The 27197-nt window shown below is 49.8% G+C and overlaps 1 protein-coding gene across 10 annotated transcripts in view; it reads right to left on the reverse strand.

Moving 5' to 3' along the window:
- Positions 1 to 86: 86 nt before the first annotated feature.
- The window catches only part of SLC9A8 (solute carrier family 9 member A8), an 82312-nt gene continuing 55201 nt past the window's right edge, over positions 87 to 27197 (reverse strand). For 3 of the 10 annotated variants that reach the window (XM_049868921.1, XM_049868918.1, XM_049868919.1), the window contains 6 exons: positions 20906 to 21022; positions 18482 to 18564; positions 15318 to 15429; positions 12794 to 13014; positions 9984 to 10130; positions 1568 to 8982 (listed from right to left, as the gene is read on the reverse strand). In XM_049868921.1, coding sequence (XP_049724878.1) covers positions 8875 to 8982; positions 9984 to 10130; positions 12794 to 13014; positions 15318 to 15429; positions 18482 to 18564; positions 20906 to 21022 — 788 coding nt within the window. In that variant the 3' untranslated portion in view covers positions 1568 to 8874. The other 7 variants (XM_049868920.1, XM_049868916.1, XM_049868917.1 and 4 more) reach the window with 5 other exon arrangements.

The raw sequence follows: 27197 nt of genomic DNA on the forward strand, positions 1-27197 counted from the left end.
TTATCCACAATTTAATCTTTAAAGGCTAATGCTGTATAAAAAAAAAAAAAAATGCTGTATATGTTGTTTTAAAATCTGCTTTTCTAACTTCATGTAGTTTTACCAGTTAGTAGTATTTTTGCCACAACAGAAAACCCAACCAGAAGTGGTGTGAACAATAAGGATATGTATTGCCTCACATAATGAGATCCCGGGAAGGGCAATTCTGGCATTTGTTAATTTAGTGGTGCAACAGTGTCGTTAAGGACCCACGGGATGAATGAAGTCCTGGTGATCTTCCGAAAAGTCAGCCATTGAAAACCCTATGGAGCACAGGTCTACTCTGACACACCGGGTTGCCATGAGTCAGAATTGACTTGATGGCAACTGATTTTTATTAATTTGTTCATTTGCCATGTTTTAACATTAAAAAACAAAAAGATAGGCCAGTGGAGAAGATAGCACTGAGCTGCATCAAATTCTAACCACATAGATTTGGTGAGTCCAATGCCTCACACATAATAAAAGCTTTTGACTTGGGGGAAAAAAATGAACCCCTGGGCTTTCTGTCTTTCCACTCCGCATGTTGTGAAGTCTTCCCTCGTGGTGTCAAAATGGCTGCAGCAAGTCCAGGCACTCCATCCTCACATAACGGGAGGCAAAAGCCAGGAAATGGGAAGAGGGTACTTTCCGTCCTTGAGTGTCTAATGAGTGAGGAAACATTTCTTTGTTATACCGGAACTGGGTCATAGAGCCATTCCTCGGCCAGTCACAAGCAAGGGGAGTGGAAGGACCAGGAATAGCCTGGACTGGAAATGGGCCCAGTTACCCTTTGAAGCATATGGTGACCTGTTACACAAACAAAATGGGTTCTCTTAGCAAAGACGATGGGGCACAGAGAAGAAATGGTGGCTGAGGGGGCAAGCAACAGGTTTGCCACATCAGGGATCAGTGGGTGTGTGAGAAGTAGAATGTGTATGCTAAAAAGCCATGTACTAAAATTCCTAGATTCCTTTTTTGTCATTCTGATACCTCAGCCTATAAGGAGGAGGTGAAATTCTTGTCTTTCTAAAGGTAACGAGATGCTGGCCCAATACATCAGGAACATCTTTTTTTCCACGTTCTTTAATAACTGGCAAATATTCTATCATTTATCTCACCAATCCCCTATCAATGGACAGAGACTGTTTGCCAGGACGACCGTTTTCGGAGTCAAATTTTTGTGCACATTCATTATGTCCTTAGTAAATTCCTGTGAGTGGAATTGCTGGGTCAAAACAGATGGCCACTTCAAGGGTTTTGATAGGTTTTCACCATGCTGGCCCTCCCACCAGCAGCTCACCTTTGCCACAAAATCAACCAACTACGTCTTTGTGGTCTTTGGTAAGCAGACCTGGTGCTGGTGTCTTCCCCATCTGCATCAGGATTTCAGCTGTTGTGTGTGTACAGAGGGTTCCCGGTCCCTTCTGTCCTGAGGACCAGGCTGGCCCTGACCTGACTGATGCTAAAGCCCCAGGTCTCCTGGGTGGCCTCCTGGGGTGCGGGGGGGGGGGGGGGGGCGGGGTATGGCTGATTCCTGCCTGCTTTCCTGCAGGTCCGTAAATATTGATGAAGACGATCTCCACTTAGGGGCAACTTACACTCTGCCAGGGCATTGGCCCTCTGACTCCCTGTGCCCTTCAGGGGTTGATACTAAGATTGTCTTTGATCTACAAAAAAGAATGAGGCTCAGAAAGGTGAGGTAACTTGCTCAAGGGCACACAGGGAGCAAGACCCCTGGCTCACACTCAGCTTTTGCACCTCCCAGGTGCCTGGGTTGTTGTCCTGGCTTTTCATCCGCCTCACTGACCAGGAGCAGGCCAGAGAGTCAGCAAATCTCCGAAGGGGTCTAAGGCAAGCCCTGGAGTGGGATTCTTCCCCCAGTAGCCTCTGCTGAAAGCCCATCAGGCCCGGGGAACAACTTACCCTACAGGGACAACTTGATGGGCTTCAGTTTTGCCATCTTTAAAACTGGGGGTCTGACTAGAATGCCTCCTGAGATCCAGGTCTAAGCAAATTCTACACTGGCCCTACTTTCACATCCTGCGGGCCTGAGCATAAACTGGGTAGATGCCTGCAGAGAGCACATTGGTCTAGTCATTCCACTTCTAGGATTAACCCTCGGATGTAACTGCACGAGCGTGCAGGGCTCTGTGCCCAAAGAGCTGCATGCTGCATCACTCATAATGGCAAAAATCTGGAGACAGGTGTCCACTTGTGAGGGAATGCTTTGTAGCTGCTGTTTATGTGGAATGATCTTGAAGATACGTTGTTAAAAACATAAGCTAGATGTAGTGTATCATTTATGTAAAAACATGTATATACACGATTTTTGTATATACCTGCACTATCCTGAAGGATCCCCAAGACAGCATCTGGCTTCTGGGGAGGCAAGTGGGCTGGGGGATGGGGTAGGGGTTTACTTTACACAGTGCACCCATTTTCACAAAGTTGTTTAAAGAAGAGAGCACCCAGCGCCGGCTCTCAGCACCCAGGCACTGTTGGCCTCGGCCAGCCTGGACCCCTTCACACAGGCCGAGCCCCCCATGTTCCTCCGGGTTCTGAATGAAGGTCTCTGGGCCAGAGGCAGAGGGCCTCATTGCTTATTCTGGATTCTGGGGAAAGCTGGGAGTCCCAGAGGGCCTGGCTCCATCAGCCAGACTAAAGTCAAGAGCAGTAGGGCCACTCTCCAGGCCAACTTCATCTCCCCTTAGCTGCCCTGTGGGCTGTGGGGGCCTCACTTTTGACCCTCCCCCCTCAACTTTCTGGCCTCTAGGGAAAATACTTCCTCCCTTGTTGCTGCCCACCACCCCAAGAGCTCTTTCAATGGGTTGTGAAGGGTGGAAATGTGAATGAATGAAAGCACCCAGTTCCCTCTGTGGCTCCTGCCACTCAGAATCCATCCCCCACCCCCACTCTACTGATAGATCAGGTGACGCTGTGCTCAGCAAAACCTCATCTCCCAGCCTCCCTTGCAGTCAGGGGGCCTGGGAAAAACTGCTTTGTGTTTGCCAGAGTTCCCTTCATCTCTCCCTGACCCTGAGGCTGTGTGTCGGTTATGTCTGTCACCAGCCTGAGGTTTCTATTACGGTAGGATCATCTCTCTCAATCCTCTCTCTCAATCCGGATGGCTACCGTAAGTGGAACAGTGACTGCCTTCAGCATTGTGCTCTTTTAAAGAGCTATATGGAATCAAACTGACAACAGCAACTCAAAGAGGAGATAGGAACCTTAGGGGGCAGTGAGTTTATGTTAATAGAGGAGGAACAACTCAGAGAAGTAGGGTGAGAATGGCCGCACAACTTGAAGAATGTAATCACTGAATTGTACGTGCACAAAATTTTGAACTGGTGAATATTCTCAACAGCAAAAAATAAATTATTGGGGGAAAAAAAAAGGGACAATGGGAGCTGAGAGGCACCTGTGTGTGTCTTCACCCAGCCCTTGCTTCCCTCCTTCCGCTCCCTGCTGACCTGGTTTGGAGCCCTGGTATGGGCAGGGGTGGAATTTCTTCTTCCTTCTTTGGCTGTAGAATGGGGTGGAGGACTAAGTACAGGGCTGGGAGGGACCAAAGAGGCCCAGTTCTCGCCTCCTTGCCAGACAGCCCCGTGCCTGGGGTCAGGACGGGCTCTCCTGCCTGGTTTTTTGTATCATGTGCATTGTTTTGTTTGTGCTGTTACCATAATCAGCTTCGGATGCCTTTGGAAATATGTGGGGATATAAATAAACCAATAGCCAAGACTTGGCCACAGATAATATGTTAGCAGAGGGCGTGTGGGGAGTGTGGGTCCAGAGGGCCAAGGCCCCCAGGGGCTGACAGAAATCCCAGGAAAGGACAGCAGCCCAGCCTGAGGACTCACCCTCTGAGATCAGAGCTAGAAGCTTCAGGAAAAGCAGCCCACGCTCTGAGCTCTTCTGCTAGACCTCAAGTGCGCCTCACTAAGGGCAGAGGTGGGCTCCATCCCAGGACTGCCTGACCCAAAGCTGGACTCCTAACCACCATGCCTCACTGGGGACATGTCTGTGGCTGACCGAGAAGGAGGCTGGGTAGTATGTGGCACACAGCCAAGCCTGAGGAGTATGATCCAAGCGTTAAAGTCCCCTTAACATGAGACAGAGGACGGTTCCGAGACAGCAGTATTCATTTTTATTTCTAAATAAATAAATACCCAGTGGCATTACTGTTCTCCTTCCATTTTTGAAATCTTTCACAAGTTCAGAGTGATAAAGATTCCACAGCCAGCACAGCAGTTACAGGTCCCACACCTCTCTGATGGACCCTCCCCGTCTCCAACACAAAGCCCAAGTCCAGAAGAGAAGCAAAGAATTCCGCAGAAATCAGGTGTTTCACTGACGCCCATCACAGTTTCCTTGGGGGAGGGCAAAAGAATCGGCCTGACCTTTTCACCAGTCCATAAAACAAAAGACAAGACAGTACTTAAAAAAATCCTTCCCTTTTACAAAGAAAATCACTAAAAGGAAGAGGTTCTGATTAGCTTTGAGGACAAATCAAGCTTTGCAGGAGCTTTATCTGGAGAAAACACTAAAGTCCTTTGGTGTAGGCCCGAACATGCCGGCTGTCTGAGTAAGGAGGTGCCTGAGAGAGACGCCAGTGGAGGACCCCAGGCTCTCCTATAGCACAGATGGGCCTGGTGAGCATGGGCCAGGAGGGCTGACAGCTGGCTTTCTCCTGTGACCACCCATCTGCATATTCACTGTCCAGCGGCTACCTGGGATGCAGCCTGGAGACCTGCACCACCCACCAGCTCTGTCCCCTGCAATGGGGCAAGCTCACACAGCAGCCAGGGAGATGACCAATGTATTCTTACCCTCTCTGGGATGGGGTTAAGGGTGGGAATGGGTGAGAAGGTGGTGTGGGCAGTGGGGTGGTGGTGGGGGACAGGGAAGGCTGCCTTCTTTTGTCACATGGTACCGTGACAATGGAAGTCCCTAATACCTCACTCCTGTGTGAGGAAGGGTAGGAGCTTGTGGAGGGGAGTGTGGCAATTTCTCTTTAAGCCTTTGCTTCGGACTCTGGTGTGTGTTCATTTAAAACACTGCCTGGGGCTTTGGAGACTGGGTTCCTGGTAGAACTTTTTAATGATTCTGGTTGCTGCATCAGACCTGTTTCAGATTTGGTTCCCCCTCCCCAACCAGCAGGAGACATGCCCAGGGAGTTGGGGGGGAGGTGCTTTTCCTTTCTTTCTTGCACTTTAAGTCCTAATAAACAGCAGAGGACACAGAGACTTCTCTTTGCACTGGAGTTGGGACCAGTTGAAAGAAGAGGCCCACCTTGGGTCACCCTGGCCCACACCCTCCCCACTTCCAAAACAGCAGTGGGGTCCTTAGCCACCACGCTGAGAGCTTTACCAAGTGCAAAGCCCCTGTGAGAGCGTGGACCTGGGACCTAGCGAGGCCGAACCTTGCTGACAGCACCTCTGATGCAGTTTAAGGCGAGGAGGACCCCTGCTCTCCAATCTTTCTGCATTCCCTCACGTACAAAGGAACCTACCACTGGCCAGTGAATTGGCGGATTCGGTGCACTTGGGGGCTGACAACATTCTGGGCCAGCCGGGGCCCAGGCAGCATTCCCGGCTGTACAAAGAGGTGGCTAGTTTCTGGGGAGAAGGAGGGTTTAGTTCTGCCCCTGGGTTGAGTGTCTGAGCACCAGACAATGGGACTGAGCCACCCCAGCCTGGCCTTGGCTCTTGGCTGGCCACTGCAAACTCAACCTCTGGGGACCTGGAGGTTGTTGTTCTTTCCCTGTAAGGCCTCACATGCTCGGGGTGGTTGATCCAAGGGGTCCTACAACCACAGGGCTACAGAAAGCATGCCATTTATTTCCAGAAGTGGTCCTAAATTGCAGGGCCTGCTGTGAAGGGGTAGGGGTGGGGGGTGGGGAAAGGCTGCAGCTGCAGGGATCCCCAAGACGGGCATGTCTTCTTGGTTCACTGGCTAAGGGGCCAGCATTTCCAAAGGCCACTCACAGCCTTCAGCTCACTCTAAAGGGCTACCCTTCTACGTGCTACAACGCTCCTCTCTCATGGCCTAGGCCCGAGAGGAAAGAAACATGCAGGAAGTTATGGCTAAAATGGGGATTTTTCTATCTTCTAGGCATTAACTGCCCCCAAATAAGAGAATTATTAGGTGTGCTAAAGGTAAACAGCAGCAATTTTTGATTCACAGATTATCTGAAAAAAATCCGCCAGAAAAACAGATCTCCCAGGCCTTTTTCTTGCTGTACATTCTAAGAAAATCTTTTGCTTGCTACAAAGGCAAACAGACTGCTGAGGAGAATACAGGTCACCCAGATCTGCACAGGCACACTCTTCTGGGTTGAACCCTCCCTCAGCCAGGAGGGGGCAGAAGAGGCTCACGGGAGATGGAGGCAGGCACTCACTGGTGCCTTCCAGAAAGGGGCTGCCACAGCACACCTTGGGGATCTCCTACCAAGCCCACTGTGTGCTACCCTGCTGGTGTAGTGTCATCTACAGGTGCCAGCTAAAAGGAGAAGGCTGGGTGGGGCATGGCGGGGCATCAGTATTTGGTTACAAGGGGCCAGTCTGAACTGAAGATCCTGACTGTTCACTGTTTAGTCTATGAACTCACAGCCAGAAAATGAAAAAAAAAAAATCCTGGCTGGCAAGCAAGCCAGCTTGCAAAGCAACTTAAACCTCTGAGATCAGACGCTGAATTTTAAGGGAGAAAGTAACTTGCTCCCAGAGCTGGGCTGTGGGAGAACAATCAGTGAGCACAGGTCTCCTGGCCTCAGAGCCCTCCCCACCCCTGCCGCCCCCAAGTCAGCCTGGCTCCCCTCAGTTGTGGGCAAAGGTCCTTTCCCACACCTTCAGCTCCTGTCTTACTTCTTCACTGAAAGGACGCTATGGAGACTGAGTACACAAGGCAGTGCCCCTTCAGTGGGATACTAAAAAAAAAAGTGGGTAAAATGTTCTGGTTCAAAATTATGGGGTTAATTTAAGGTGGGAGATTCCTAAAAGAGAAATGATTGTATTTTAGCTCTATTTAGTACAAGCTTACTTTTCATGCACAAAAAGGAAACCTCGCGCTGCTTGCCTGACTGGCCTTGCACTTGCACTTCTGGGAAGGGAAGGTGTCATGGTTGGGGTGCAGCCTCACAAACAGCATGTGAGGCCTGCAGGGCCCTGTGGTCAAGCCCTCCTTAACGCCCTAAGCCACACTGCCTGAGGCAGAAGAGATGGAGACACACTTGCTACCAGCCTAGGGCCCACCCTATCCCCACAGAGAGCTAAGGACAAGTACATGAGGAATAAACCACCTGGAGGGCTGAGCTGGGTGAGCCCCTAGGCACCAAGTGTGACCCAGAGCCACATGTGCACCTTGTCAACCACCTGCAGAGAGGCGGAGCCAAGTAGCTGTAAGGCCTGTTGATCGCAGGTGAGGGGAGAATGCGACATTCAGTGGCTCCATTCCATCTGGACATAACTGGCAGCTCTTCACCCTAAGCTGGCCCCAGAGGCAGAGCCAAGGAGTGTGTGAGCATGAGAGAGAGAGAGAGAGCATGGAAACACTCTGACTGAGGCCTGGGGTGGTGGCAGCCACTTGGGGGTCCCAGGTGAGGCTCTGGCTGCAGCTGACTCCAGGCCACTGGGGTCCCAGTGGGTCGGGGAGGGGAGAAGAACCAGGCACTGGCCCCAGCCCCAGCCCCAGAGCTTTGTTGAGCTGGTAGGTAACTGGGAGAGGAAGAAACCCCGGCTTAGCAGAGAAGGTGGCAGCAGGTAAATGGTGCACAGACACCTTCAGCCCAGGAAAAGGCAATTCCAGTTGGACAAACCAAGAACAATTCGGTAGGGGACAGTTGTTGTGGGGGAGGGGGTCAGATGGCGGCAAGCGACTGCCGGACTCTCACTACTTTGTAAAAGCAGACTCTGAACTGAATTAAAAGCAGCAGCTGCTTGCCTGCACGAACCCTGTACTGCTAGCTTTTCCCTCTAGAGGGCACTCTGATCCCATAGACTAGGCTTGCTCCTCAAACCAGGGCTGTAGCTTCCAGTGGGTTCTAGAGGAGGCCGTGGCCTGCACCGGGCTCCTGTAAACATTCAGTGTCCCCAGAGGATTGCAGCTGCCTTCCCCAGCAAGAGCCTGCCAGGTGCTCGTCAATAAGAAACAAAAAAGGTCACTCGGTTTCCCTTTTTGGGGAGTGTGAACCATCACAAACCACCAGAGGGGAGTAGGAGATTGTCGAGGTTTCTAGGCCCTCCCACGGAGGCTGTACTCGCTGCTGATGCTGCTGCCGCCACCGCCGCCGCCACCACCGCCGCCACCACCAAGGCCCTAGACGCCCTGATGATTCTGATGGGAACAGCACCTGGCTTCTCCCCGGCTGGTGTAGGTGCCCATTCCAGCAGGAAGGTGCCCACTGCCTTGGCAGCCTGCTCCTGGGGCTGCAATGGGTGCAGGGGGTTGGCACACCCAGCCCCACAGCCTGGTGCTTGTCGGGCGTCACGCAGGACTCCTCTCAGGCACAGGCACCCTGTCCTGCCAGTGACTGCTCGCCCCGGCTGTAGAAGGAAGCATTTTACCCGGGATGGGGGTCACCCCAATCTGTGGGCCGAAAAGCAACACTGAGTGCAGAGTCCAACTCAGTGAGGAGCGAGGATGCTCGCTTCAGAAGAAGCCCCTGGCTACACAGGCCTGGGCTGTTCCGCGTTAGGGCAACTCTGGGCATTACTTCACCAGCTCTCTTACCCTCTGGAGATGCTGCCTCCGGTGGCCCTTGCTGGGTGTCTGTGGGCAGCAAATGCCGCTCCTGGGAGCGGGAGGGTGGCGGAGGGCAGCCTGTGGCCCTGCCTGCCCAAAGCCCTGGCAGCCTGTGGGTCAGAGGAGCTCCTGCTCGTCATCCTCGGAGCCTGAGGGGCCCTGGCGCACCTCCTCGTACCACTTGTTGGTGAGGGTTTTCATCTGGATCCGTCCGTGGTGGAGGTCCTGGGGCAAGAGACACAATTAAGTCCGCGCCAGTCTTTGGGTCAGTGCCAAGGAAGGGAGGGAGGCTCTGGTACTGTGTGTGTGTGTGTCAGGGGGGCAGGGTGAATGGCCACAGGCACTTTTAAAGTGCTGTCCAACTAATGCCAGCTGAGATCTTTCTTTGTGGAGGTGGAAGTAACAGGAGGCATCATTCAGAAATCAAAGAGTAGGCAGCAGGTGTGGTGTCAGAAATGTGTCTGGAATCAGATACACTTGGGCCCTGACCCAGCTTGACTGTATGACCTTGGGTGGGCTCCTTCATCTCTCTGGGCCTCAGTCTCCCTAGCTGTCTAGTGAGCTCATAGCTGCATCTACTGCATGAGCCGTTAGGAGAATGAAATGAAGCAGCCAGGGAAAATCCCAGCGCAGTGCCTGGCTGGTAGTAGAGCGACCTGCTGAGAGCTGTCCTGACCACTGACAGATGAGACAAGGCCAGCCAGACAAGCCCCCATCCCCATAGCCGGGCTACCCCCTGCATGGGGCAGGCTAAGGGCTTGAGCAAAGCAGGCCCAAACTCATCCCTGTCCCTGAGACAGGCCATCACTCACTACCACCCAGAGGCTAGCAGTGCCCAGGGGGACAGAAAACGAGTCCCGAGTCTGGGCCATCATGGGCCCCGGCACGGCTGAAAGGCCCAGATGTAATCCCTCAGCTCAGATTTAGCACTGATCAATGGCCCGAGTCCATAATCCAGAAAACCAAACTGTGTTAACAAGTCTATTATTACCCGGCACTAAGTGCAGCAGCACAGAAAACCAGCAGATGCTGAATTCCAGCCAACCCAGCCCTGCTGGCCCGGGAGGGGAGAGCCAGGTGGGAGGAGGGGCCGGCCAGCCACCCCCCCAGCACAGCAGGCACAGCACGAGAGCCTTCCCACCCTGCTTGGCCCCTGTAGGTCTCAGCGGGGAAGGCGAGGAGACCCTAGCGTGTGGGCTGCAGGCCCATGGGCCTTCGGGACCCACCTCCTGGGTCAACCTCCGTGTGAAGAAGGGGTTCAGGTACTTGGCGTCCAACCACATGAAGCCTTTGAGGTCCTGCCGCCTGATGTAGTGGGCCTCGTACTCCTCCTCAGTCAGCTCCGACAGGTGCTCCGACTCGATGGTGTTGCCCTGGAGGACGGAAGGTAGCGAGGCACGCTTCAGGCTGGCATCTCCAGGAGGCCCCGCTCACCCACCCCTGGCCACCAGGGCCGACTGGGCCAGGGACCCCAGCCCTAGCTGTACTTTAGAATCCCAGAGTCTGCGGGCAGCAAACGCCCCTCCCAGGAGCTGTAGGGAGGTAGGCAGGATGTGACAACTGCAGCGGATGGCCAGGACCCCTCCCAAGGCAGGGAAGTCAGAGTCCTGGGAAGGGCCTGGGGTTTTTTTTTTTTTTTTTTTAAATAATTTTTATTGTGCTTTGAGTCAAAGTTTACAAATCAAGTCAGTCTCTCATAAAAACTTATATACACCTTGCTAAAAAAACACCTTGCTACATAACTCCCAATTACTCTCCCCCTAATGAGACAGCCTGCTCCCTCCCTCTACTCTCTCTTTTCGTGTCCATTGTGCCGGCTTCTAAACCCCTCTACCCTCTCAGCTACCTTCCAGGCAGGAGATGCCAACATAGTCTCAAGTGTCCACCTGATCCAAGAAGCTCACTCCTCACCAGCATCCCTCTCCAACCCATCATCCAGTCCAATCCATGTCTGAAGAGTTGGCTTTGGAACGGTTCCTGTCCTGGGCCAGCAGAAGGTCTGGGGGCCATGACTACCGAGGCTTGGGGTTGGTCTTTTAAGCTCCTCAGGTTGTTCTAACATGCAGCCAGGACTGAGAATGGCTGTTGTAGGCTATCTCGTTACTGGCACATTAACCATGTAGGCTCTTTTGACCTCTTTTGCTTGTGGCTCAGCTAGCAAGGGTTCTCTGCTGTGGGCAGGTGTTTGCTGATCAAGTCCACGCATGCAAGCAGAGGGACGAGTGAATGACTGGAAAGGGAAGTCTGGAGGTGATGATGAGGTCCAGGGTCAGTGCAGGCCCACCTTGGTCCTGCTCCAGACCAGAGCAGTGCCCACCAGGAGGGGCGCCCCACCCTCTCCAGGGCCCACCGAAGGCAGGCAGGAGATGTGAAGGCAGTGTCTGCTGCTCTGGGTGGGAAGGAACCGCTCTGAACCAGAATGAGCATGCTGGGCAGTTGGCACAGTCCACTGGTCTCTCCTCTGGGGCCTCCACTAGCAGTGCAGGAGCAGCCGTGGGAGAGCAGAGTGGGAGGGCAGGGTGCTTTCACGCGTGGTCTTCCAGTTCCGCCTGCATCGGAATCAGCAGGAGGCCTTGTGGATACAGACTGCCAGGCCCACCTGCAGAGGTCTGGGCAGGGCCTGAGGAATTGCATTTCTAACAAATTTCCAGGCGATGCTGCTGGTTCACTTGGGGAGCTACTGATGCAGTGCAGTGGTGCACAGTTCTGGAGTCTGAATCCAGCTCTACCAGTGGGCAGCTCTGTGACCTCGGGCCCTTGATTTGGCCTCTCTGGGCCTCAGTGCTCTGGTCTATAAAATGGGACAATGAGAACATCTGCTTCCTGCAGGTTATCAGGATGACCTGAGACAGCCCAAGTGAAGGGGAAGCGGTGCCTGCAGCACAGAGGGCAGCCGACAGCAGCCACTTCGATTCTCAGGAGACAGCCTGGTCCGACTGGAGCCCTGCTCCGCCAAGTGTGCGTGCAGGACCTGAACTGGCAGTGGCAGCAGGTGGCAACTTGTTAGAAATGCAAGTCCTTTAGGAGCCACCCCAGACCTGCAGGGCACTCTGGCGGTGGCTCACCAGCCTGTTCACGAGCCCTCCAGTGATTCTGACCTACGCGAAAAGGCCTGAGAGCTGCTATGCTAGAGCTTTTGTTCAACAGGAAAGTTGGGAGGTGGAGTGGGGAGCAAGGGTCCCTGAGAGTGAGAAAGTTTTGCCTGGACAGGCCTGGAGGGGGCCCGGCGGTCTCCTTTCAGCACCGCCTACTGCTGGCAGGCCCAGGGTGGAGAGTGGAGCCCAAGGCCGGTGCAGAGCTTGGTTCTCCAGTGTCAGAAGTGGCCCATGTCCCCTCTCCCGGCTGAGGAGTTCTGTGCCTTCAATTACACATTAAAGCTACTAGTGGTCTCCAGTGAAAAATGATGCACTTCTGGGAATGTACGGGAGTGTGTGTGGGTGTGGGTGCGTGTGCATGCAGGAAGGTGGGTGAGAGCCTGGCTCAGCATGTGGTGGCCTGAGGGTGAAGACAGGGGGAGGAGGCCCCATGGAGGCTGATTGGCCCAGTGGCAGGGGCAGGAGGGCAGCGTGGAAGAAGGAGGGGTAGGCAGGGCTATGGGGGTCTCAGCCTCTACTGCAGCTGGGCCCTGAGCACCTCCCACCCCCAATTATGCCCTTGACTGCCCTTGGTAGAAGGCACTTCTCAGAGACCTCACAGGCACTGTAAGCCACCGTCCCCTCAGGTCAGGGAACGATCGGATTCTGACACCTTCCAGTCCTGGGGCCATATGGCTGGTGTGGTTACCGGCAGGGGAGTGTATGACCTGCCCCTTGTATGCCATGCCGCCCGTGCCAATGCAGAGAGGGAAGCCTCCATGGTTCCAAGGTCACGAGGCTGCAGAGAGCCCACCCCAGAGAGCCATGCTTCCCAACTCCCATTCCCCTAACCCTCCTCCTAGGTTGGGTACCTGTACGTGTGTGTATGGGGGGGGTGGTGCTAGGTGCCTTAAAGAGTCTCCTCTCTCTACTCCCCCGTCTCCTCAGTCCCCGGCACTCACCATCTTCTCCGTCTTACTGAGGTTGACATCCTTCTTGCTCCGGCGCCGTGCCTTGGCGTCCTCAATGTCCATGAGGCGGATGAGGGGCATGGTGCTGCCACCCAGCAGCAGGATGGTAAAGAGCACGATGATGATGGTGGTGGTGCCGATGAGCTGCCGCTTCTCCATGGGCTCCAGGTCCAGGTGCAGGCTCAGGGCATAGGGGATGGCGCCCCGCAGGCCTGTGGGCACAGAATGCGGGTTAAGAGGGGAGGGTGGAGTGACATCACTGACCAGTCAGGCATTCTCCATGTCCCACTGGAGAGCCCTGACTCCTTCTGAAGGCTCTGGGGTATGACAACGGCAGGCTGCAGGGATGTGGGAGCTGATAACACTGCACCCCTGCTCTCACGTCCCAGGATGGCTGAGCAGATCAATGAGAAGGCCTGGCCAGGCTACAAAGCACAAGTGTGTATGTGTGAGCGTAAGGGTTAACCAAGCCCACACTCACATTTTAGAAACAATACACAGCTAGTGTATAGTACTGTGTGCCCGGCCCCACACTAAGTGCTCTACATGCAGTCACACTGGACCGTCACAGGGAACCCTGTAAACAACATATACCTGAGGAACCGAGGCTACGTGAATCAAGCATCCTGCCAGGGCCAAGCAGCTCACCCAGGTAACAGCACAGAAAGCCGCTGGCAGCACTGACTGTGCTCTGGGTGTCTGGTGGGGGTAAGCGGCTGCCAGGAACTGCACCATCAACTCTCACTTAACTGCCTTTCTGGTCCCCCAGCAAGGCTGCTGCTGGGCTTGGATGTGGACTGCAGCTGAGGAACGGCACTGTCCTCTAGGAGGTGCTTTCTGCTTACCGGGAGCCATGTGGAAGGGAACAGGGCAGTCCTGGCCTTGCCCTCACGGCGCTCCCAGAGCAGCTGGGAGAAGAAACACCGTGCAGGTACCTGTGTCAGCAAAGGCTTGGACAGGCAGGCATACGGCGACAGGACCTCACATCAGGATGGGAGTTGTGGGGAAGGAGAGACCAGCATTCCAATTGGGAACAGCCGATACAGCAGCCCAGAGTCAAGGAGGAAGGCCAGCAGGACAGCTGTGTTGTGTAAAGGATGTGAGCTGGGCTCTGACAAGGCAGGGCCTGCAACTCTGAAAGGGACCCTGGACTGTGTCCTACGGACACTGGAAGCACTTCTGTGATGTGACAGATGTGTCCTGTGGAAGGGGGATGCTGACTACAAAGCAGGCTGGACAGGAAGGCCAGTTGTCTTAGACAATGAGATTGCAATGTCTCCACTTAGAATTTTCAAGGCCTTGGGTCAACCACTTCACAGAAAAAAGCAATTAAGGAATTGGTAACCAAAGAAAAAAAATCTTTTTTCCTCACTGACAAAACAGATGGAGGAAAAATAGAGCAGCTCTCGCTATACACTTTTTTTTTTTAAACAAAGCCTTTTGAAAGAGAACCCTGAGACACATTTATGACTCTGCTATTGGATTAGAGAAGAGCCTCATGAAGCATGCTCCTATACCCCGCCCCACAAGGAAATACTTTAATTAAAATATTTTAACAAGAAAGCATAAAGAACTGTGTATACTGCTCGAAAGAAAATTTAAAGATGCCTAAGGATCTAGTTCTTTAGGAGCCAAAGATTTATGAAATCATTTCCATCCTTTAAAAAGTAGACAGTAGCTGAAACTTTCACGTAAATAGGAAACCTTTAAAGAATCAGAACTTTGCGACTGAATGAAAACACAACATGTAGTACGAAACAATTCCCGCTTTCACCTGTTTTGTTTGGAGCACATTATGACTTCAACCTGGAAAACACAGAGGTAGGCCTGAAGTTATTCACCTCTCACCCTGGCCTGTACCTGCACACAGGTAAGCGCGGAGTCATTCACCTCTCACCCCGAGCTATACCCTCACAGAGGTAAACCCAGAGTCATCCACCTCTCATCCCAGGCTACACCCTCACACAGATAAGCCCAGAGTCATCGTCTCTCACCCCCGGCTGCCCCCTCAGGCCAAGGAAGTCACCTGCTCTAAGCAAGTCCTTTTCCCTCTGAGCCTGAACCTTCTCATCTGTAGAAAAGGCCCAGCACCGCCCATTTCACAGCGCTGCTGCGATGGGGGCTCTGCCAAGTGCCTAGCCCAGGGCCTGCTTTATGGCACTGACCCAAACCAAACCCATAGGCGTCCAGGCGACTCTGACTCACAGCAGCCGTACAGGACAGGGCAGAAGTTCCCCAGAGGACTCCCAAGGCTGTCATCTTTACAGAAGCAGGCTGCCACCCTGTCTCCTGTGGAACTGCTGGGGGGCTGAAACCGTGGCAGCTGGGCCCCTGACCACTGCGCCACCAGGGCTGCTTTCCTTCACAGTAGATGCCGGTTAAATAGAAGCTTTTACTATTTTTGGTTTCTGAGGCAAATTCGTTTTCAAAGGGCTCTCGCCGGTACCTGCGCATTCTCTCTGTGTGGGGTGCACCTTTATTTTCCTTCTGCCCGTTTCTTCAGGATTCGACTTACCACTAAACCACATGATGAACATCATCTTTGGTGTGATTTTATGATCACGGAAGAAATTCAGGAGGTAGGAAAGGGGAAAAATGTTCACCGCTCTGCCAAACAGTACCAGCACCTGTTAACAGCAACAAACCAAGTCTGAGATGGAACGCTCTCTAGGTCTTCAAGCTGAAGCTTGTTGCCACAAATGTGGACCTCAGCACACACCCATGCTAAATGCAGCACTCCCCTCGGTCATAAATGGTGTGAATAGCACAATGCTCGTCACAGACTGGGTGTGGGTGTGTGGCTGTCAGTTTCTGTGTGTCTGGGAAAGGATAAAGCTTTGTACATGAAGTTTCAGTAGCTGGAAAAGAGGCCTAGCAGGGTATCAATGACTGCGTTGGCAATGACAGTGGAACAAAGCCAAATGCCAACAGGGCGGGCAGACGTCTCCACAGATTAATTTAAGGGCACTCCTGCCTCCTCTGAAGGCGGTTCACCATGGGACAGGGCTGCACTAATCATCCCCACTGGGCCAGCTCTGGAGGGACAGACAAGGTGTCTGTGCCTCTCCCAGGGCGCCCCACTCCTCAGGGAGAACAGGAGACTGAGAAGGGCCTGCCTGTGCCGGGAAACGCCGCTCTCCTGGCAGAAGGAGCACGCTTCAGCCAGGGCTCGGAAATGCCCCAAACCCTGCCTTGCCAGTTGCTAGCCACAGCTTTTGGTGCCTGTTATATTGAATTATGTCCCCCCAAAGTATGTGTAATTCCTAACCCCTATACCTGTGGTTATAATCCCATTTGGTAATGGGTTTTCTTTATGTTAAGAGGCCATATCAGTTAGGGTATGTTTTAAGCCAATCACCTTTGAGATATAAAAAGCAGATTAGGACAGAGAAGCAAGCAGAGATGGGTAAGAGAAATGCCACGCCACATGAAGATTGCCAAAGAACAGAAGCTGAAGAGACAAGGACCTTAATCCAGAGCTGACAGAGAGAAAGCCTTCCCTCAAGAGCCAGCACCCTGAATTTGGATTTCTAGCCTCCTAACTGTGAGAACATAAATTTCTGTTTGTTAGACCCACCTGTGGTATTTCTGTTATAGCAGCACTAGATGATAATTAAACAGTGCCTAACCATCTCCAAAGGCACACTGGTCTTAACAAAAAATAGCTTTACGTAAAGTTTAAATCTTATCTAAGTGGATTCTTAGAACAATTTATTAATCTGCTTTCATTTTCTACATCTTGGTTCTGACTTTAATTAACTAGAAAAGAATCATATACACATGGACATTCTTTGGGCTCCAGTTTGTTCTTTCAACAAGCACGAATTGAGTGTGCTTTGGATGGTGTGCCTTAGACGGTAATAGTTGCTGTCAATCATCAAATATTTCTACTCCAGACAATGTGCTAAGCACTTTACAAACATTATCCTGTGACATTTAACTCCTTGCAGTGGTCTTACGCACTACTGTCCTCATTTTATAGACAAGGACACTGGGATAGTGAGAAGTTAAGTATCTGGTCCAAGTTGACCCAGATAGGAAGCAGTGGGGCCGTCTCAAACCTGGTTCAGACCCCAAAGCCCATGATCTTAACCATGAAGCCGAGTCCACCTGGTAGCAGGCACTGTAATCAGTCTGAATAGCACAGGTCAGCCTCCAGGAGCCACAGGGCCAGCCTGTGACTATGTGCTTGGGGAATCTGAGTTACCACCCGGGGCACTCTCTCATCTTCCTTTCCTCCTGGCCCACGGCTGAGACAGGCACCTCCCTTTACCACCCGCTGAAATCCAATCTTCCATCCCCACACTGGCGTTTCAGGTTTGACCAAACGTGGCCCCTTTTACCCAGTGACCACACTAAAGACTATTATATTTTCTGTAAACGACTTTTGCTGCCAGTCTCTTGTCCTGAAACCTGAGTTTGGAGGACAGGCAGGTAACAGGGACAAACAGCAATGAGTTTTTGCAGGCCGAGAGGTGGCAGTGCCCAGACTGCAAGGGGAAACATCTTTTTCCTTAGGGTTTCTTAGCTTCTCTCTGCCTCAGTTTCCCCGCATGCCAAATAGGTAGGCTTGACTGGTTTATACAGGCTAGATGATAGTGGTTAAAAAAAAAGGTGATTCCCTTCCCATAGCTGGCTTTTGTTAAATGGAGTTGGCAATAGAAGTTGACTGAGGCTGAATTATGATAACTCAACCACACTAAGGTGTGCTTCTTTAGGGTCTTAAATTCACGGAGGCTCTAAAGAGACAGCAAAGGCGTGAAATGCGGGATCAGAGTACATGCAGGCACGAATCAGCAGGAGGCTGGAGACACACTGAAGGGGAGAGACCGGAGGAGGCACACAGACAAGGGGCCTGGGCTCACCAGGCTTAATGCCCAAGTGTTTAGAGCCATTAAGGGCACAGGTCAGTCAGGTGCCTGACAGCGTGGGGCCTTTCTTTTAAACGCTAAACTTGTATTTTCTCCCCATTCTACACCCAAAAAGATTTGATTCTACTGCAAATGACTAAACCTCTATTTTCATTTTTTAAAGGTATATTTTAATTCGTCTCCTACCACCGCCCCAGTCCAATTATAACACTGTTTCCCAGATCTTCTCGATCAGAAGAATCATCTGGGATGATTTCTCTGGGTGAGTCTCCAGGGCGAGTAAGGGCCTGGGAATCTTTAAACAAGTGTCCAAGTGTCATAAAGAAATAGACATAATAGGGGAAAACTGCATTAAAAGGTAAGCATGTTCATTATAAATTATCCGGAAAAGGAGAAAAGAAAATCATTCCCATATTTGGCTATATTTTCTTTATATTTTTTTTTTTTGTTTCTATGCATAATGTTTTTACATGAGATGCTCAAACTACATATTCAATTTTGGAGTCTGCTTTTTCCATTTTACATAAAAACACATCAACTTGTACTTTTTAAAGAGGACCATAACATTCCAGGCCACTGAAAATTAAAAAGCAAACAAAAATCTTTTTCCAGGGATATGCATTCACTTGATCCCATCCTTTTTCCCCTTTATTGTGTGTTTGTGATTTTTTAACAAAACAAACATAAACAGAAGAGTGTCTATGTAGCTGTTGACTTTGAACAGTAAACAGTTACATAAATGAATCCAGAACATGTGGTTATTAATCTATAAATAAGTAATTAAATAAAAAACGAGGAAAATACTTACTATGCACCAGATGACAAAGGAAATTTCAAACTTGTGAGGGAAACTAAAAATGGACAGGCCAAGAAATGCAAACACACATGTTTCTGAAACAAACCAAAGAATGGATTATTCAGCCCCAACTATTTTTTTCCCCAATGTAGTACTAAATTGTTAAACAAGCAAACATGCAGAAATAAGTCGGAATCCGATACAGCACTCTGCTGATTTTCTGGGAAATCCGTGACCAATGCATTGGGCAACCTTGTGCTTAGATTCTCTATCACTTGAAGTGACAAATTCCTGCTCTCCAGAACCTCCTCATTTAATGAGTCAACTGTCAAATACTTGAGCAAACAAACACCATCCCACCCAGGGAAGATGATAAATGTATGAGTCTGTCCATTTGCTGAACACTGTGATTAGCAAGGATTCTGACTGCAGCAAAGTGGCAAAAATTCAGAGCTAATGACTGGTGGCATCACGGAACAAGCATCAAAGGGCCTTTTGTTTAACCTCCTTGCCAGAGTGGATGGAGCCAAGTGGCTGACTTAACTTATGTTGACACCGTCACCAGGTTTAGAATGCGGCTTAAACCCAGCAGGAACTGCAGGAAGAGTTACATTTCCAATTCTTGGCTCCACTCTGCAAGTCAGAGTCTCACACTGACTTGTTGTACAGTCAGTCAGTCAGTCACTTGGGTATTTAAGAAAAGGCCCCTTTTAAATTTCTAACACCGTGCTCCTTGCTTAAACTGTGTTGTTCCCCAGAAAAATCAAGTAACTAAGGAGAGACAAAGACTGTATTTTAAAATAGTTCAACATAGTAAAATGGTATCTCTGTTTAAAACATTTTAGCAAAGCTTTTTTCACATCTGTCCTTTTAAAACAAGTCCACAGGCTGGATGGTGTACTCCTCCTCCTCCTCCTGAATTTTTCTCTTGTCTAATAAATATTTTTACAATCTTTCCAAATCAGCACATTCAGATGGACTTTATGCATCTCCCTGGTGGCATAAAATCTATGAGCTTGGTAATTTAACCAATCCCTGGTAAACGGACATTGAAATCGTGTCTATTTCTGATATTACGACCACAACAAACATCCCTGTACACAGGGTAAATTCCTGGTAGGGAAACTGCCAGGTCAAAGAGCATGTGCCTTTGAAGTTCAGATAGATGCCACCAATGACTTTCAGAAGGATGATGTCAGTGCACACTCCCATCAGTGGGCCTGCTTTCCACACACCGTGTCAGAAGTGGGTATCATCAAACTCAAAATTTGCCAATCTGATGGGTAAAAAAAAGAATTTGAGGGATGTTCTGCTTTGCATTCCTTTAATTGTGAGGGTCACAGGGTCAGAATCTTTAGCCATAGCCTTTTTTTTTCCAAATGATTTTTTTGTTGTTGAGAATATACACAGCAGAGCACACACCAGTTCGATAGTTTCTACATGTACAATTCAGTGACACTGATTACATTCTGAGTCGTGCAACCATTCTCACCCTGCTTTTCTGAGTTGTTCTTCCACTATTAACATAAACTCATTGGCCCCTAAGTTTCCTAATTTTCGAGTTGCTGTTGTCAGTTTGATCCTTTATAGACACTTAAACAAGCACAATGCTCAAGACAGACATTTTTTATTAGTTAATCTAAACTACCGTTTGGTTTTAAGAAGACTTTAGGAGATATTTTTGGATTAAGGTTTAAAGATTACCTCAGGGCAATAGTTCCGGGGGTTCATCCAGCCTCCATGGCTACAGAAAGTCGGAATTCCATCACACATGGGCTTTTGAGAGGGGTGCTCTGAAAAAACACCCACTAGACTAGGAATGAAGAGACCTGGCTTCCAGACTCACCCCTCAGCCAGGGGACCGTGGGCAGGTCATTTTACCTCTCTCACCTGAGCTTCCTTGTCTGTAGATGGGGATGAAACCGCTATGTGGCCTGACTCCTCAGACACAAAAGTAGGGAGCTAGTGCTTCAGAATTTGGCAAGCCCCCCGAGATGCCTGCTGATGCTGATGCGGACCGCTAGGACACAGCCACTTAGGGGCCAGCTTACAGAGACAGTCCAGGTATAAACCGGGGAGGAGATACGTGTGTGCGAACGTGAATGTGTGTCTGAGCATGGGAGGAGGGGAAGACTGTGCCCGAGAACTCAGATTAAAACTGTTTAAAAGAAAAAGTCAACTGGTGTATTTGACCCCAACAAATGACACTGCTAACGGGGAATTTCCCAAATTTATGTCCTTCAAGATGTTCTTACAAATAGGTTCTGTGGACGAGTTTGGGAAATGCTCTACCTCCCCCTTAGAAATTGACATGCATGTTAGCACACTGGTTCTGAAACATCCTGCCAGGGGAAATCCCAACTGACTCCCAGACAGGGGTGAGAGGAATGTTTGGGACCGGGCAGGCCCACGTGACACCAGAGAGGCAGCACTCACCGCACAGGAAGGCCACGGTCCTCAGGGTTTGCTGCATGAGGATCTGGGTGACCGGGGAGAGGTTATGGTGCGTGTAGTGGGACATCACGATGCCCGAGAACAGGATGGCCATAATGCCTAGAGTTGCAGGGGTAAAGTGCACAGACATGAACATCAGAAAAGCATCTACCATGGGATACACAAATAACAACTCACACTTCCAGCAAGTCCCTGCAGCCTACAGTATTAAGAACGAAAATGGAAAAGAAAAGGGAGAAGGGAATAATGCCTGAGGTCTCCCAGGGACTTCAAAGAAAAACTGAAGGGCCCCTCCTCTCTGGCAGCTTCACTATCAGCTGTGTGACCTTGGGCCAAGTGACTTCCCCTCCCCAAGCCTCAGTTTTTATGTCTGTATAGTGGGACTAATATAGTACCGACTCATAGAACTGTTAGGAAGGTGAGTGAAGACAAGTCACATGAAGTACTCATCCATTACTGTGGTCTGCAGATCTAGAGAGGCAGGAAAACCAGACGATCTTGAGGCAGAAAGGGAGTTTAAGAATCTGAGTATGGAGAATCGTGATTTTGATTTTTTTTAATACTTTTCCTTAATTTTGAATTTCTCTATAATCATCATGTATTACTCTTGCGATACAAAAAAAAAAAAAAAAGAAAGATGCACTTTTCAAAAAAGGTATCTTTTCTTCAAAGCCCTCCACAAGAGCATCTACAGCTTCCTCACTTACTCAGGATTTGAGCCTCCACCTCTGTCCACTGCCCCCCAGTTCCTCCCACAACGCTTTACACAGATGTCTTCTCAGTACACCTCTGCCTAGGCACAGAGAAGAGCTCTCTACTTCATGTAAGGAAACTGAGATTTTTTAAAAAGCCATCAAACAGGGATTGCAAATCAAACTTTGTAAGTTTATCTCTTCTGTTGCTTTATAGAAACAAGGATTAGTGACTAACTTTCCACTTACGAAAGGGTAAAAATTACAGCATTGCATCTGAGACATTTCAGCTGCTAAGCTTATAAACAACCCTACAAAACAGAGAAAAATCCCTACTCTTCGTACTACCCAATCGGCACTTGCTGGTCTTAGTAACAGTGATAGCTGGGACATTTTCTCTCCTAAAACCAAAAACCTGTTGCCATTGACTCAATTCCTACTCATCGACACTATAGGACAGAGCAGCGCTGGTGGATTTGAACTGCTGACCTTTTGGTTAGCAGCCGAGCTCTTAATCACTGTGCTACCAAGCCTCCTTTTTTTTCTCTTAGGCAATAGAGATTTCTTTCTCTCTCACTTTTTCCCCAGAAAGGAGGGCAGATGGAGAAATTCCAGCAATGTTCCCACAGACACTCAGGACAAGATGGGAGAAAGGGAACAAGTAGGCAGGAGACTTCTTTACTTGCCATTTTAGAGCAATGAGAAGATTCTTGGGTACTCAAGAGCTGTACTGAATCACTATTCTACTGGATAAAAGACAAACACAACCACCACCTTCAGTCTTTTCTCTACATTCTCAGTATGCTCTGCAGGTGACTGCCAGGAGAGCCGGCCCTTCCTGGTCCTGCAACAAAACGCAGGGCATGGAGGCCGTCAAAAGGTGGCACCACATAGTGCCTAACAGAAGAGACCAAAACCCAGGTTTGCTCTCCACCGCCACCCTTGAGACTGGGGGAGGGGACACAGAGCTGCCAAAGGGCTTTGTTTAACCAGCATGCTTCTAGAGGGGCTATCAACCCACTGGCAAAGCTAGACTGTAATTCTCACCTTGAAGTAAAAGTCAACCCAAGGGGAGCCTGAGCCTTGTTTAAGTAGTAACACGAATTACCTTCCACCCAAATTGTTGTCCTGCACACAGAGTGAGGTCCTCGACATTGAACAGTCACTCCAGAGAGCCAAAGGCTCCAGGGAGTAAGGTCTGACAGTAGGATGTAGTAAGTTCCCTTGGGACTGAACATTTGAGGGAGACCACTGTCAGGGCCCTGAGAGCTTCCTACCACCCAGGCCTGTCCTGCCCCAGCACTCTTCAACAAGGAGATAGGCATAGAACGGGACTGGCTACAGTTTCACCTGTGCACAAGATGGGGGGGCGGGGGGCTGGAAACTCAAACCCCTCAGGGGCCAGGTAAGTTACAATAAGTGGGTGAGTGGCTCATGGGAAAACTAAGGCACAAGCCCATCTAAAAAGGGCTGGCGGTCTCCCTATGGGACTGCGGGCCTAAGGCTGGCCAGTCTTCTTTCTGGTTTTCTGAAAGATGCCAGAAACCTGTTTCTTATGGGAAATGTCCCAACTTTTAACGATGGCAACTAACTCAAGTTTTAAAAATTTCTCTGACTAGGTAAACAAACCCCATCTGGGTGTTAAGCTGGGCCCGTGGCTGCTACCTGTGCACTTGACCTACTGATGTTGGAGACAGGCTGTGTGACCAATCCAAGAGTGAAGAGACAGCCCTACCTTCACCCTGGACTGATCTTGCGTTGGGGGCACCTCTCAAGTTCTGTCAGCAGTGGGTCCAAAAGCCTGAGGGACAGGTGAAGCGTCTGCCCTACATGCCCTCCCTACGCAAAGACCACTTCACCACCCAAGCCACCCTCATTCACTACAGCTGCTGCTGGACAGGCCGTAAGAGCATGAAAAGGTGCCCATGGCACAGACTAGCCTCGCTTTTATAGACAAAGGGCATGGGTGTTTTCCAAAATATCCTGTAAGGAAGAATTCCTGACACATTTAATTTTTAAAGAAAAAAATCATTTAAGGAAGCAAGATAACAATGTAAGAAAAACTTTCAGCCTACTGGAAAGAAGAAAAGGAGGGAAAAAGGGAGGGAAGGAGGAAATCCTTTTCTAGTTCAAGGTTAAATCGTTTTCGACTTAATAAAGGAATGTAGTAAAGGGGTTTAAGCCTAAAAGGCAGACCTCAACCATGGCATTGTGTGCTTATCACTCACTGTATCCCTTACTCACTGGAGTAAACTATCACATGCTTCTTGAAGGCTGAGTCAAACCACACTCAGTCTTCTTTGCTAATTACTCAATATATAAATATATTTTGCTATAAAACATTCTGACTCAGAGGTATACAGTAAAACACAGAACCTCCGTTTATACCCCCTGCCCAGAAGCAAGAACTATTGAGTTTGATGTGCAGATCATTAGTCCTTTTACTATGCAATCATATATACGTGTTTATTTATCTAAAAAAAAAGTTAATAAGCAGGATATTATATATATGGCATGTACTACCAGCAGAATAGATTTTTAAAAGACCTCCAATGCTTGCCTTTGCACATATAATAGAATCCCAAGTTCCTGCCTGGCCCACAGAGCCCTGCAGGACCAGTCCTCGCCCCTTCACCAGTGCACTCTGTTCCATGCACACTGGTCTCTCACGCTTCCAGGAGCCTGCTGTCCTCTCTCACTCCTACGTGGGAGCCTTAACACCTGCTGTTCCACCGCCAGACACTTTCCCCAGATCTTCCCACGGCTAGCCCTTCTCACCATCCAGGTCTTAGCTGGGGTCACCTCCTTGGGGAGGCCTTCCCTGACTCCCCTATCTGATGAGTTCTCTGCCCTCATGCCACTCTGCCACATTACTCTGATTTCTACCCTTCATGTCATTTCATATCCACCTGAAATTACCCTGTTTGCTGACTTGCTTATTGTCTTTCTTCTGCAGGCAGGAATCTGATCTTATCTTGTTTGCTACCGCAGCCCTGATATGAAGGATCATTCTTAGCACAGGGCAGGCACTTAATACGTATTTATTGAACGGACAGATGCGTTTTTAGCTTGCTTTCATAAAACTGAACAATGTATCTTGGAGTTCCTTCCATGATAGTACAAACAGGTAAATTCACCTCTTAAGTGGCTGCATAGTCTCCACTGGATCAGAACTTACTTCATCTCTCCCATTACTGACAAACACTGAGTTGCTTCCGGTTTTTCTCTCTAACCGTGCTGCAGTGGGACTCCTGGTGTAGACACCAGTGCGTGTGACTGCTGTACGATACCGTCCATCTCTGCCGACGTCCTCCCAACACTTTAGAGAGTGCTATGTCCTTGAGTCGGAATCGACTCGACGGCAGTGGGTTTGGTTACGTCCTGATCTGTCTTGTAAACATATCATCCAACCCCAAACATCCCATCCAGTGACTCACCTGTCCCTCAGCCCCCCCGTTTGCTAAGCTATGTCTGCTGAGGACAAGGATGGAGTCTGGACATCTTTGAGTCTTTAAAGCCAGATGGTAAAGTGGCCCTCAAAACTGGCCTGAAAGAACCATAAAAAGAGCTAAAACGGACACAACCAGAACAATGATTCTGAGAACAGCTAATGCTTCCTGAGGAATAATTACGGAGACGATTTATTTTGTTTTCTAAAATCAGGACACTTTTCAGGGTGACAGGTAGTGTTAGTAATTTATCACACTGGGACAAAAGGGGAAAACTGGAGGTGTCGAGGGCAAACCAGGGTGTATGGTCACCCCGGCAGTAACACCAGGCACTGACGCCCCTGCCAAGAGTCTTCCTTACGTCAATTCCCTTTTATGATTTCTGCTTTATGATAAAGAAGTGGAGGCTCAGAGTGGTTAGGTCTGTCACTGTCATGGATTAAATTATGTCCTCCCAAAAATGGGGTACTGGGTTCCCCCAAAATGTGTGTATCAATTTGGCTGGGCCACGATTCCCAGTATTGTCTCATTGTCCTCCATTGTGTGATTGTAATTTTATGTTAAAAAGGATTAGGGTGTGATTATAACACCCTTACTAAAGTCACATGCTTCATCCAATGTAAAGGGGGTTTCCCTGGGGTGTGGCCTGCACCACGTTTTAACTTACAAGAGATGAAAGGAAAGGGAAACAAGCAGAGCGTTGGGGACCTCATATCACCAGGAAAGCAGCGCTGGGAGCAGAGCCAGTCCTTTGGACCCAGGATCCCAGCATGAAGCTCCTAGTCTAGGGGAAGACTGATGAGAAGGCCAGCAGAGACAGAAAGCCTTCCCCTGGAGCTGACACCCTGAATGTGGACTTTTAGCCTACTTTACTGTGAGGAAATAAACTTCTCTTTGTTAAAGGCATCCACTTGTGATATTTCTGTTATAGCAGTGCTAGATGACAGTCACCATCTCAGGTCACATATCTAATGAGAGGTGGAGCAGAGATCTGAACCTGGGTCTGTCCAGTTACACAGCCCCAGTTCTTAACCACTGTATTCTAAACATGTGGTTTCCAGTAAGTGCTTCGTAGGGAGAGAATGTCCTGCTCAGTGGTCTTGGGAATCACTCGCAGTAAACCTTCTGTGCTAGTCAGAAAATGGGGAGCACAAAAAGGCAGGAAAAGCGAGCAAAAGTACCACCCATTCCCTCTATGTCCCTTACAGTGGGGTCTTGGGGGTCCATGCAACACACCAAGGCCATCCTGCCATTCCTTGAAAGCCCTGCGTGGCCACAGGCCCACAGTTGATTTTGACAAACATCCCTGAAGATACAGTGTGGGCAGAGACGGTCCCATAACCCATCATCGGGGCTTGCACATGCTCCGTGGCCCCACTGGCAGGTGTAGCAGAGGTCCCCAAGGAAAGGAAAGCCCTGTAAATAGAAAACACGGCCACTCTGAAGACAGGACAAGGGAAATGCTCTCTTGCTTTCATCACAAATTCCAAACCAATGCATAAGATATGTCTTTGCCACCGGGTACTCAGCGTTCATCTCAAGGGAGTGGGGGAACAGTTTAAAAAAACAGAAGTAAAAATAGCGAGGCTAGAGCCCAATAATTCACAGGTAACGTTTATATAAGTACCAAAACTGAATAAAGATGAAAGAGGGAACTTGATGGCAGATACTGGGATGAAATTATCCAAGAGACCTGGCTTAGGATTGAAAAAACAAAAAACAAAACCCTGAGGTTTACAGAGAGATCCCCGGTGAGGATGGCCAGAGTCCACGCCGCTTCCTCCTAGGCAGGATGGGCTCGCAGGGCAGCCACACATCAGCAGATGGTGAACTGTGGGGAGAAGGATCCTGTTCAACTGAGTCTAGTAAAAACCACCAGGGACTTCCACTTCACCCAGGAGTAAATGATTGCTACAGGAATGGCCTTCCTGCCAAAAACAACTAGAAAACCAGATAAAGTAATGAAAACAAAACTGTTTCCTAATACTGGACCACAGGCAGGGCAGGACTGTGATTCCTGACAGAGGGGAAAGAAGTAAAAGCAGCCCAATGAATGCCAAAGTTTACCGGCCTGAGGTAGTTCCCGAGTGAGGCTCAGGGAGGGGAAACCCAAGCAGAGCCCAGCCACCTGAG

The sequence above is a fragment of the Elephas maximus genome, chromosome 25 (genome assembly GCF_024166365.1).
Source record: "Elephas maximus indicus isolate mEleMax1 chromosome 25, mEleMax1 primary haplotype, whole genome shotgun sequence".
In the NCBI taxonomy this organism is placed as follows: Eukaryota; Metazoa; Chordata; class Mammalia; order Proboscidea; family Elephantidae; genus Elephas; species Elephas maximus.